This window comes from Phoenix dactylifera, chromosome 7, assembly GCF_051530095.1.
Source record: "Phoenix dactylifera cultivar Ajwa chromosome 7, Ajwa_hap1_PhDact_Kaust_v1.1, whole genome shotgun sequence".
NCBI classification, from domain to species: domain Eukaryota; kingdom Viridiplantae; phylum Streptophyta; class Magnoliopsida; order Arecales; family Arecaceae; genus Phoenix; species Phoenix dactylifera.
This window is the reverse complement of record NC_143196.1, coordinates 23,983,249-23,993,862: the sequence shown is the minus strand read 5'-3', so window position 1 is coordinate 23,993,862 and position 10,614 is coordinate 23,983,249. Positions and strand designations below refer to the sequence as shown.

Sequence of the window (10,614 nt, the reverse complement as noted above, 5' to 3'; positions counted from 1 at the left end):
ATATATGCTTGTTGTAAAAATGAACATGAAGTTGGATAATAAATACCAGAAAGAACATTGGTAGCATTATAAAAACTAAGCAAAAAATCTTCCAAAATTTTTCCTTTATTCCAATCAGTTTCAGACAATGTAAAGCCTAATCCACGATCATTAATATATGCACTTAATAAGTTTTTATATGGGTATGCATCATGTATCATGCTATATGTGGAGTTCCAACGAGTAATTACATCAAGTTTAAATTTTTTAAAACGTTTACCATGATTTATGCATAATTCCTTAAATTCTTGAAGTCTTGATCTTGAAGCATGAATAAAAGAAACTGCATTTCTAATTTTTGAAATCACATCTTGAATCATGCCCATGCCAGCTTGAACAGAAAGATTTAAGATATGACATGCACATCTAATATGCAATAAATTTCCATCTAACATGGGATGCAATGAGTCTTTTAATAATGCAACAGCAGAATTATTATTAGATGCATTATCAAAAGTAATAGACATAATTTTATCATTAATATTATATGAACATGCAGTTTGATAAATGATATTTGAAATTTATTGCCCAGAATGTGGAAAATCAAAAGCACGAAAAGCAAGAATACGTTTATTTAATTGCCAATCATTATCAATATAATGAGCAGTAATGGCAATAAAACAATTACTACCTACAGATGCTGACCAAATATCAGAAGTTAATAAAATTTTTACATTTAAAGTAGAAAGTGTTTCAATTAAATTTTGTTTCATTGCTAAAAAGTTAGTCATAGCTACTCTTCTAAATGTACGCCTACTAGTTCTTTTGTAAGCAGGTTGTAGGTTTAATTGAACATATTCTTCAAAATTAAAAGATTCACATAAACTAAAAGGTAATTCATCCTTAACTATCCATTTTACAAGTGCTTTTCTTTGATTTTCATGATTATATGCAAAATTACCTACAAGTAATCCCCCTTGTATATTAAGGGTACTTTGAGTTTGAGCATGAGAATCATGCATCCTATGACTCTCTTGATGTCTTTTTAAATGCCCTGTTCCCCCACTACTACTACAACTATAAAGTTTGGCACATTTTTTACATCTAGCTTTCCAGACTCCATCAACCATAACTCTATCAAATTCATTCCATACAGCACTAGTCCTCTTACGAGAAGAGGTTTGATCTTCACTCGGTTCACCAGTTCTAGAGGAACTAGGAACATGGGGTTGGGGATTAGTTTCTTCTCCCCCAGAAACAGGAGAAATGCCAAACTGACTTTCCTCAAAAGATGACATATCTATGATTAATTCAAAAAATAAAAACTAACCACAAGGAGGAATTGAGTAGAGGGTCGGAGGGCAGAGGCAGAGCCGAGATTCCGAGCTTCCTCTTGTGCTCTCAACAGAAGCGACCTTCTCTTCTCAATAGGAACCTCCTCTTGTGTAGCACTTGAACAAACTAAAAATTAAATTGCTAGAAGAGCACTTTAGAAGAGAGAAATAATAGCAGTAGAGAAGGAGAGAATAGTTGGTTTGGTGTGGTGAGAATGAGGGAGGAATGGGCTATTTATAGAAGCCCCAAATTTTTTTTCCCAAAATACCCCTCAATTCAGCCGTTATTGGACTGTTGGGAGGGGTAAAAGGGTCTTTTTCCCGAAAATAGCCGTTGGAAACGGCTATTTTCCTCCCCCCTCTCCAGACGGGCCGTGCCTGGCACGGCCCGTCTGGAGCCGTTGCAGGCCGTGCCTGGCACGGCCCGTGGCGTGCCGTGCCCGGCCCGGCCCGCCAATAGACGGGCCTGGGGCCGGGCCGGGCTGGCGTTCCGTGCTGGACGGGCCGTGCCAGGCACGGCCCGTTTATTCCTTGGGCCCAATGGGCTTGGGCCGGGCCGGGCCGGCACGGCCCGTTGCCCAACACTACTACATAGGCCGCCTATTAGTAAGTGGAATTCCACATTAGCCGATACGCTATGTTAGATATCACGCGCCCATCGAGGAAGCCGGGGTATCGGCCGCTGCAACCTACAATTTGATCCTGGGAGCCGAACCCGCCGAGTCGCAGAGTGGGGCGAGATGAGCGTGTACGGTGGGGATAGCTGGGCGCGGGAGGCGCAGCACAGGAAGAGGCGGGTGGACGATCTCCTGCTCTCCTCTTCCTCTTCCTCTTCGTCTTCCTCGTCATTCAAGAAGCTGTCCAGCGGCAAGTACGCCTGCCTCGTCTGCCCCCACAACCCCATCCTCGACTCCCCTCTCATGCTTTCCGTGCGTCTCCCTTTTCATTCTTGATAGCTTCTTCCCTAGGAATTCATGCTCTTGAACTTATTAGCATTTGATTATGTTCATGATTTATGGATCTATATGTTTGTTTTGGTTAAATTGTTGATGTAGCTTGAGATTTTTTTTTCTTTTAATTTTTGTAAGATGATACAATTATACAGCCCTAGTATAGATACAGCCAATAGCTTCAGAGCCGGTATGGAACACGAGAAGCTACCAATCTGCAGCACTATTCGCCTCCCTGTATACATGTATTGCCTTAAAAAAACTCGGTGTATAGGGTCCTGATCCCTGCCAACTTTTTATCGGTTAATGGGATTGGTATTTACCCAGTTGGGAAAGCAAATGTGTTATCTTGAGGGGAAGAAACAGTATCGTCCTGCCTGAACGGTTATTCTTGTGTGGTGCGCAAGGCTAGTTTCTTGTGAGAGTTTTCATTTTGGATGTTAATTGTAGTTCAGTTGCATTGGCCCCGATCTTTTAAGGTTGAGAAAGAGAGATGATTAGCTCGAGGCATGTTTACTTCCTGAGCTCTATGAATAATGCTATCGAATGATTTGTGGAAATAGATCTCGGTGATACCACATTAAACACCAACTTGGGCTAGAAGTAATGCTGCAATGTTGTTCCTAGTCTGCTTCCTCTTCACTTATCAGAGAGCATGGTTTTACCTCAAACGTTTGATATTTAAAATAGATGATTTTGTATCAAAAAGTGGGGCTATTGTTATCTTACTGGTCATCTCTAAGTCAGGTAGCTGTTTTTTCATTTTGAAGCCACACCAACTAAATGAACATGAATTCGAGTGTGTTTGTATGTGTATGTACGTGTGTTTCTTTTTTTAATCTGTGAATCTGTGACCCTGAGTCCTTCGTTATGGTGTAACCTCGGGAAAGTTTTAAGAATTGCATAGGTCAAACTAGGGATTCAGTATGCCAGAATTGAGTTGAAATGTGAAATAAATTATAGTTAACATATTATGAAGATTGCAGTAGAATCTTCTTGTTGTAATGGTTGATGTCAAAACCAGGGTGAACTGTAGGGCAGGTCTGCTCTCGAGCCTTTGGAGAATGAGAGAACATATAATTTTACTTGATGGGCTGCAAACTTTATAGACTTGAAGGAGAGACATCCCCAACATATAAGCACTTTTGGTTTAAAAGATACCTATTCTTAAAGTGACTTCTTTTCACCTATTTTGGTAGTGACATCTTGTCACTTTAGTAAGATTAGCACAACTTAAACTAATTCATGGGACTCCTGTTAGTGCCACTGTCTAGGAAAAAGCATAAATGATCATCCCATTTCCACTGCTGTAAGTTTGTGGTGCCTGTAGATTAGCTGGCTGTCATTAAAGTAATATACTCGTATGTACTTCAAATCTTCATTATGCATATGCTGCATCCTCTCTTCTTCGTAGAGTACAACTGAATATATATTGTCCTACTTTGCAACAAAGAGTATTGTTGGAAATTTGAAATTACACCACTTCCTAACTTGCTGCTCTCCTGAACTGAAAAATACTTAGAGATCATACAATTGAAAATTCTTGTAATTTGTCATCCTAAAGGGACAAAACAAACATCTTGTTTTTTTTTCTCCAAAATTTTTTGATCTCTAGTGGACCTCTCAAAAGGATTCAAATCTAGATGAAGTTTTGACCATCTATCATAGAAAAAGAATAAAGTGATATTGTAGGATTCTCAAGAAATTCTTCGATTTCTTCTGAAAGTAGATGATTATTCATCTTCTTCTCACATTCTGCGAATAGCCAGGTCATTTTTAATTAAGAATTGATCAAATATTCCCAAGTAGGATTTGAACCTATAATTAGTGAGCTAACAGCCAAACACTATACCATTGAGCTGTGAAAACAGATTTTTAGATGTCCATAGAAAGATTATTGCTAACTGCCCAAAATAAGGAGCAAAATGTTTGAATAAAGACGTTCCTTTCGAAGTCATGTGCGGTAGCAATACCAAACCAAATATGACGACTAGTGGGGTCCTGGGCTAAGCTGACGCTAAACCTCAGAAATCTTAATGCCATAATGCCTTGCAAATCCTCCTAGCTATTATCTTACTGCAATAATTCTTACTGAGAAAAATGCTCATCTTGTGGAAATTCTACCCAGAACAACACCTTCTCATTAAATGGTTTGAATTTTTATTGCGAATGAGGCACTTTTTGCTGATGATCATACACGTACACCTATGCTAGTGCTGATTAACCTATAAAGATGAGGATAAAATACTACTAATCAAGAGATCATTGGCAAGAGGGTGTTTGGTGGGCTCAGATCGAATATGTAGAGCATTTTTAGTTAAAAATACCTTGGAATGACATTTAGGATATAGGCCATGTTACATATGTAGCCCAGGCCTGTCAATAAACCCCAAAGTAATAAAATTTGATGCTTAGACATGGATATAGTATGACATTTGGAGCTCGACAGGATTTCACACTTAGACTTGTGGTTGGACCTGTCACTCACATTCTAGTGGTGGCAATCCATGATTGACCTTCCAACTAATTAGTAACCAACCTAGAATAAGTTGGTTTGGTTTGGCATTAATGGGTTAGAATTGTAGGTGGGTTGACCCAACTTAACCTTTTTATTAAATGGGTGAGGTTCAAGTATAGTGTTCTAACTTGTCTGACATGTTTTGACCTGCTTAGTAATTGGATCGATATAGTTACACCCTAACCCATTTATAACTCTTATATTTTAACCTATTTAAAGCCTACTTAAGTTATTAATCCAACCTATTTAAGACCTGTTTAACCTATTAACCTCTTTTTTTTTGGATTTAGGTTTAGGGCTGAAACCAGATCGGTTACCGAACGGATACTAGTATATCCATATCTATATTTGTTTTGTTTGATGGATACAGATATGGATATGGATGTTAGTCGGATGCAGAAGTTCGTATCCATATTTGTTTTAAATGGATATGTAGACGGATACAAATTGGATACTAGGAGTATGGATATAAATACGAATATAAGTTAGAGAATTAAACTTTATGACCACAGAATAAAAGATATTACTAAGTGGATGATAAATCAAGTTAATAGTATGTTAATGTGGTCATTTATTTTGTTTAAAAGTTTATGAGTGCCATATAAAATTAAATAGGGTTACAAATAGAATCGGATGTTTGGATACGGATCGGATAGTTGCCTATTCATATCCATATCCATTTTTCTTTGATAGATATGAATACAGAGATGGATATTAGTTGAATGCTCAAATTTTTATTCATATTCGGATAGATTCTGATATGAAAATGGATCTGAACGGATATACGGATATTATCTGTTCCACTTTCACCCCTATTTTGATTGGATTGACATGTTATTACAAACTTGATCCAAACCTAATTGTTTATTAAATGGATTACACATGTTAGGTCATTTGATTTCTAACCTGTCTAATAAATGAGTTGGATTTGGGTTGACGGTTTTTCTCTAATCCTGTGTCTGAACTTGATCCACCCAATTCCCACCCCTAGTATGTCGGTAGGTTGGTTGATATTAGTCTGCCATTTTAGGAATTCTATGGTAATCTACATCTTGTTTATATGGTGCCAACATTGTAATCTTGCCTTTTGTATTGTTTCATATGTCTTTGTATTGTCTCATTTTGGCTTAAATAGGATGCTTTATATCTTGGTAAAAATATCATTCTTAGGAGAAATGAGTCACAAACAACATCACAAGCTATCATCCATATAAATTATATTAAAACATTAAAGAAGGCTAGAACATCCATGGGTTTGTGGATGTTAGCTTATACAGTTCGCTATTTTTCTTCAACAACCAACTTTTAGAAGCACCAAACTAACATGGATTATGATTGAACATTTTTTTCTTCAACTACTAGTCTTCTAGAAAACTTATAAGCAAGGTTCGTCGAACTAGTAGAGGAGGGGGTACTAGCTGGTGACTGGTTCGGCATGGTACAAGTCCATATCATGCTATCCTAGGGCGTACCGACATAGGAACAGCCATAGAGGGAGGGGTAGAGGGAGAGGAAAAAAAAGAGAGGAATGGAGGGAGAGAGAGGGAGAGGCTCGAATAGCTCTCCTCATCGTTGTTGGGGGGGGGGGGGAGAGATAGGGAGAGAGAGAGGGAGGGGGAGAGAGAGAGGGGGGCTCGAAATCATTGATGTCGAGGGGGGAGAGAGGGAGAGAGAGAGAGGGAGGTAGATGGTGACGATGGAGAGGTTAGGGTTTTGACGAAGGGGCGAACAAAGCTAGTGCTGAACTGCTTATCAGCCCAAAGCAACACTACATGTCGGGGTTGAGTTGATAATTCGGGAGGAGCATGCGGACCGCTTGCTTCGCCAAGAACAACCATTGGTTGTAGCAATTTTGATCAATAGGAAGAGGATAAGTTCGCTAGGAAATTTGGACATGCCACGACGATCCATATGGAAGGGAAGTGCAACGAAGGGGCGAACAAAGCGGGTGTCGAGTAGCATAGAGCAAAGGGAGAAAACACGAGCCCTTGATCGGTCGATTTCAATAGGCGAGGGCAACTTTATACTGAACCAAATAAATATGTCAAATCGTGCCGGTAGCTGATCGGCCCGGCTCGGTGGCCCTCTAAGCTGTCTAGTTCGGAACGGTTCGATAAACCATGCTCATAAGCATTGCAGAGATATGGTTTGTGCAGCCTTTGTTGTATTCCGAGGGGAGACTAAACCCTATATTTTATTATTGTTTTGATTTCTTGGATTTCTATGCTTCCATGATTTGCTATCAATATAAGCAAAAAGGACCATCTAAGTCTAGGCTACCCCGGCTGCCAAAGCATGTGGGACTGGTTGCTGAAGTCTTGGTCTTGTTTTCTGATTGTAGTTTTCTTATATGTATTAGTGTGATAATAGTATCAGAAAACATATTTTGTGCTTAATATACTGGAAGCATCTAAATGCGGCTGTTAATAGGTTTGTTAGCTTATGGCATAGTTAAAGACCTGATCTGCTAGTTTCTTAAAAAGATATATTAGCCTCACAGTAATTAAATATGGAAGAAAATTGTCTATCCTGTTATCATAGTTATGTTAAATTTACCTGGGCAGTGCCCTTCTCTTTATTTTCTAATGAGTGATGAATTTAGGCCAGGTTTCTTGGATTTTGACCTAGATTAGTTCCCGCTTAATTACTACAAAGTTGACTCCAAACTTGGTCCACACATGCGAGGTTGTTCAATAGTGAACCAGGTTTTATCTTCGTCACCTGTTTGGACCATATACTTGAAGCGTTTAAATGACTGTAGGATCAAGCTTTATTGATGTTTATAGGCATTATTTCTTTGTTGCTTTCCTCAACTGCAGAAGAAGGCTGTTTTTTATTTAATGTTGTGATGAATTAAGTTGTCCCTATCTTAAAATAAGATGAACATCTGATTTGTTCATGTAATCAAACTGTGGTAAAAACTAATGCTAATATGATTTCCAGGGATATAAATCAATGTGGCATTTTTCACCTAGAACTCACTGATTACATACAAAAGAAATCTTATTCTTACCTCTTCAATTAGCTATCCTTCATGTTAAAGAAGCCATGTTGTTGGAACATAAGTAATGGCCGCTCTTTCTGCTGCATTTCGCTCTGCCTATTGATTAAATTATTTGCATAAATGGTAATTGAAGCAATATTTTATTTTATAAATATTTTATATCTAATAATTTTAGTCTGACAGATGCATAACAAGGGATCTCGCCACATCGCTGCAGAATCCAGGCTGAAGGAAAGAGAACTATCAAGGAAGGAAGAATTAAACAAGAGAATAGCCTTATCTGCTGAATCTACTGGGGCCTCAAGCATTGCTAAGTCAAGTCCAAGATTGAAGAGCCCCGAGATCTACAATAAACCATTGATTAAACAGACACAAAAGGCTATTTTAGAAGCACAACACAATAAGTTTAATGATCTAAATGCTGTACATGTCATGAAATCTAGGCCAAATGTTTCTTTCTATGATTCCAAAGTATCTCCTTCCTGTAAGTCTGTTATGGAGTCATCTACAAGCACTGTCCTTGATGTCTCTAATTACAGTGATAAAAAGTCTACGGTGAGGGCTGAAACAGATGCTAAGATGCTTGCAGACTGGAATGTGGAACTTCGTAAACGACGTGAGAATGAACTCAAGTTTACTGCTGCTGGTTGGAAGCGGGATTGCCATGGGAAGTGGTATCGAGATGAAAATGTAAGTTCCTCCTTTTTTGGTTGTTTGCTTTGATATCTTTGCACTCTAGTTTTCATAACACTTTTTAAATTTTCAAACTCTAGTTTTTATAATACATTTTGAATTTCACATGGGCATAGACCATTTACTGATTTATTATAATGCTATATTTGTGCATGGACATGTTTGTTGTGTGGTTGGGTGATGATGTCTTTTTGGTGTCTCCAAATTGGATGACAATCTGATGGCATCATAATCTTATTACCTAACTTGGCAGCATAGTCTTCCTCATTAACTTATCGATGCACTGTCGTAGCTGCTCATGATCAATTCTATTCTATTTTTCAACATATATAATTTTGCCACTGGGTATGAATTACTTTTATGAAAAGCCATTGATGGTTGGAAGTTGGAAAACAGCTTCATGTATGTTTATGGGAGTGATGGTTGACTTCAGATGCTGGCTATTACAGGTTGAATTTGACTCAGATGAGGAAGATCCAAATGTCTGCCTGGGCTGAAGAACTGTTCGTAATCACTGCAGCAGAAGTTTGATGCATGGAGTGAAAAAGCTATATGTGCAAGCATTCATCATGTGAAAAATTGCTCTTTTCTGTGTTATGGAATTGACCACATGTATACCAGAAGCTTGTTTCAATTAATACAAAATTAACAAATCCATACAGCTTTGGTCCTACTTTGATGTTGTTGATCAACAACTGATGCTGTATATGATAAAATAATTTTGTTTAGGTTCTATACTCTTAAGCTGGGAATCTGGGATCGTTCAACTATTCTTCAAAATATTTCATGGAAATGAACTTCACATGGATCACAGGTTATTCCTTTCCGTGAACAGCAACCCTTGGGATATGTTAAAATTGTAAAATGTTAGGGCTAATTTACTTGCAAATTTTCAAAATGTTGTTTTAAATTAACTTGTACAGAATTTAAAAATTTTAAATTAACTGAGTTTGTTGAAAGTTATGTTCTATTCTGACAAACTTTTCTAAATGATGGAGCTGAGCTAGATACTTGGAATTCTTTATTCCATATCATAATGCTTGGCTGCTAGTTTATGTCTCTAAGAAGTATTTTCTTGACGAAATATTTATTTAAGAAAGTCAACTCTCAAATTTCGTAAGATGATATCAGGTTGGCTTCATAACTTTTGTGTAATATTACACACAGTTATTTCAAGAAGAGGCCTGTAAACTCTAAATGACATTCCAGAACTTCTCTTCTAAATTGGTGTCATGTTCTTGTTATATATTAATATGGACCGAAAACAGAATTTTGGATACCAAATTGTCCCCCTGGAATAAAGCAAAATGGGTGGGCATTTGGGTTAGAGTTGGTGAGAGGTAGGTTAAAAGGAATTGGGAGGGCATTTGGCCTAGAGTTGGTGAGAGGTAGGGTAAAAGGGGGAGAGAAAAGGTTAGAGATAAAAGGCATGAGCCTATATATTAAAAGCTTCATGTTAAAGAAGCCATGTTGTCAGAAGATAAGTTATGTCCGCTCTCTCTGCTGCATTTCGCTCTGCCTATTGATTAAATTATTTGCATAAATGGTAAATGAAGAAATATTTTATTTATATAATAATTTTAGTCTGACAGATGCATAACAAGGGATCTCGCAACATTGCTGCCGAATCCAGGCTGAAGGGAAGAGAACTATCAAGGAAGGAAGAATTAAACAAGAGAATAGCCTTATCTGCTGAATCTACTGGTGCCTCCAGCATTATTAATTCAAGTCCAAAATTGAAGATCCCTGAGATCTACAATAAACCATTGATTAAACAGACACAAAAGGCTATTTTAGAAACACAACACAATAAGTTTAATGACCCTTCTTCGCTCTCTCTTTGAGACAAGAAGAAGGATTGTAATAGCAAGATAAATTACATGAAAATTTGATCCATTATCCATGAAAACAAGAGTTATTTGTACCCTTTTTGTCAAATTCACTCGAGCAATCTCAACATAATCTTTCTCTTAGAACAAAGGTTCCCCATTGGTTGATGTTTTGGAACTGATAAGATCTTCAGGTATCCAATACAAGTATAGCTATCCAACCGTGTCCAACCTGGTAGATTAAATTTAACTAGTGTTTAAATCATAAGTAGTCATTATAAGTGCTATCCATTATATTCCCCACATT

General features: G+C 37.7%; 1 protein-coding gene across 1 annotated transcript; it reads left to right on the top strand.

Annotated features, from left to right (window-relative positions):
- Positions 1-1,933: 1,933 nt before the first annotated feature.
- LOC120108254 (uncharacterized) lies at positions 1,934-9,135 on the top strand. The gene is made up of 3 exons (XM_039121838.3): positions 1,934-2,242; positions 7,969-8,475; positions 8,928-9,135. The coding sequence occupies exons 1-3, from the start codon at positions 2,054-2,056 to the stop codon at positions 8,973-8,975; spliced, it is 744 nt and encodes a 247-aa protein (XP_038977766.2). The 5' UTR covers positions 1,934-2,053; the 3' UTR covers positions 8,976-9,135.
- Positions 9,136-10,614: the final 1,479 nt, after the last annotated feature.

What these genes read in the sequence shown, in the direction of transcription:
- LOC120108254 (XM_039121838.3), top strand. Translation starts at nt 2,054, where the DNA reads ATGAGCGTGTACGGTGGGGATAGCTGGGCGCGGGAGGCGCAGCACAGG. An exon ending in ACTCCCCTCTCATGCTTTCC is followed by an intron (nt 2,243 to 7,968) that starts GTGCGTCTCCCT and finishes TTAGTCTGACAG; the next exon opens with ATGCATAACAAGGGATCTCG. An exon ending in AGTGGTATCGAGATGAAAAT is followed by an intron (nt 8,476 to 8,927) that starts GTAAGTTCCTCC and finishes TGGCTATTACAG; the next exon opens with GTTGAATTTGACTCAGATGA.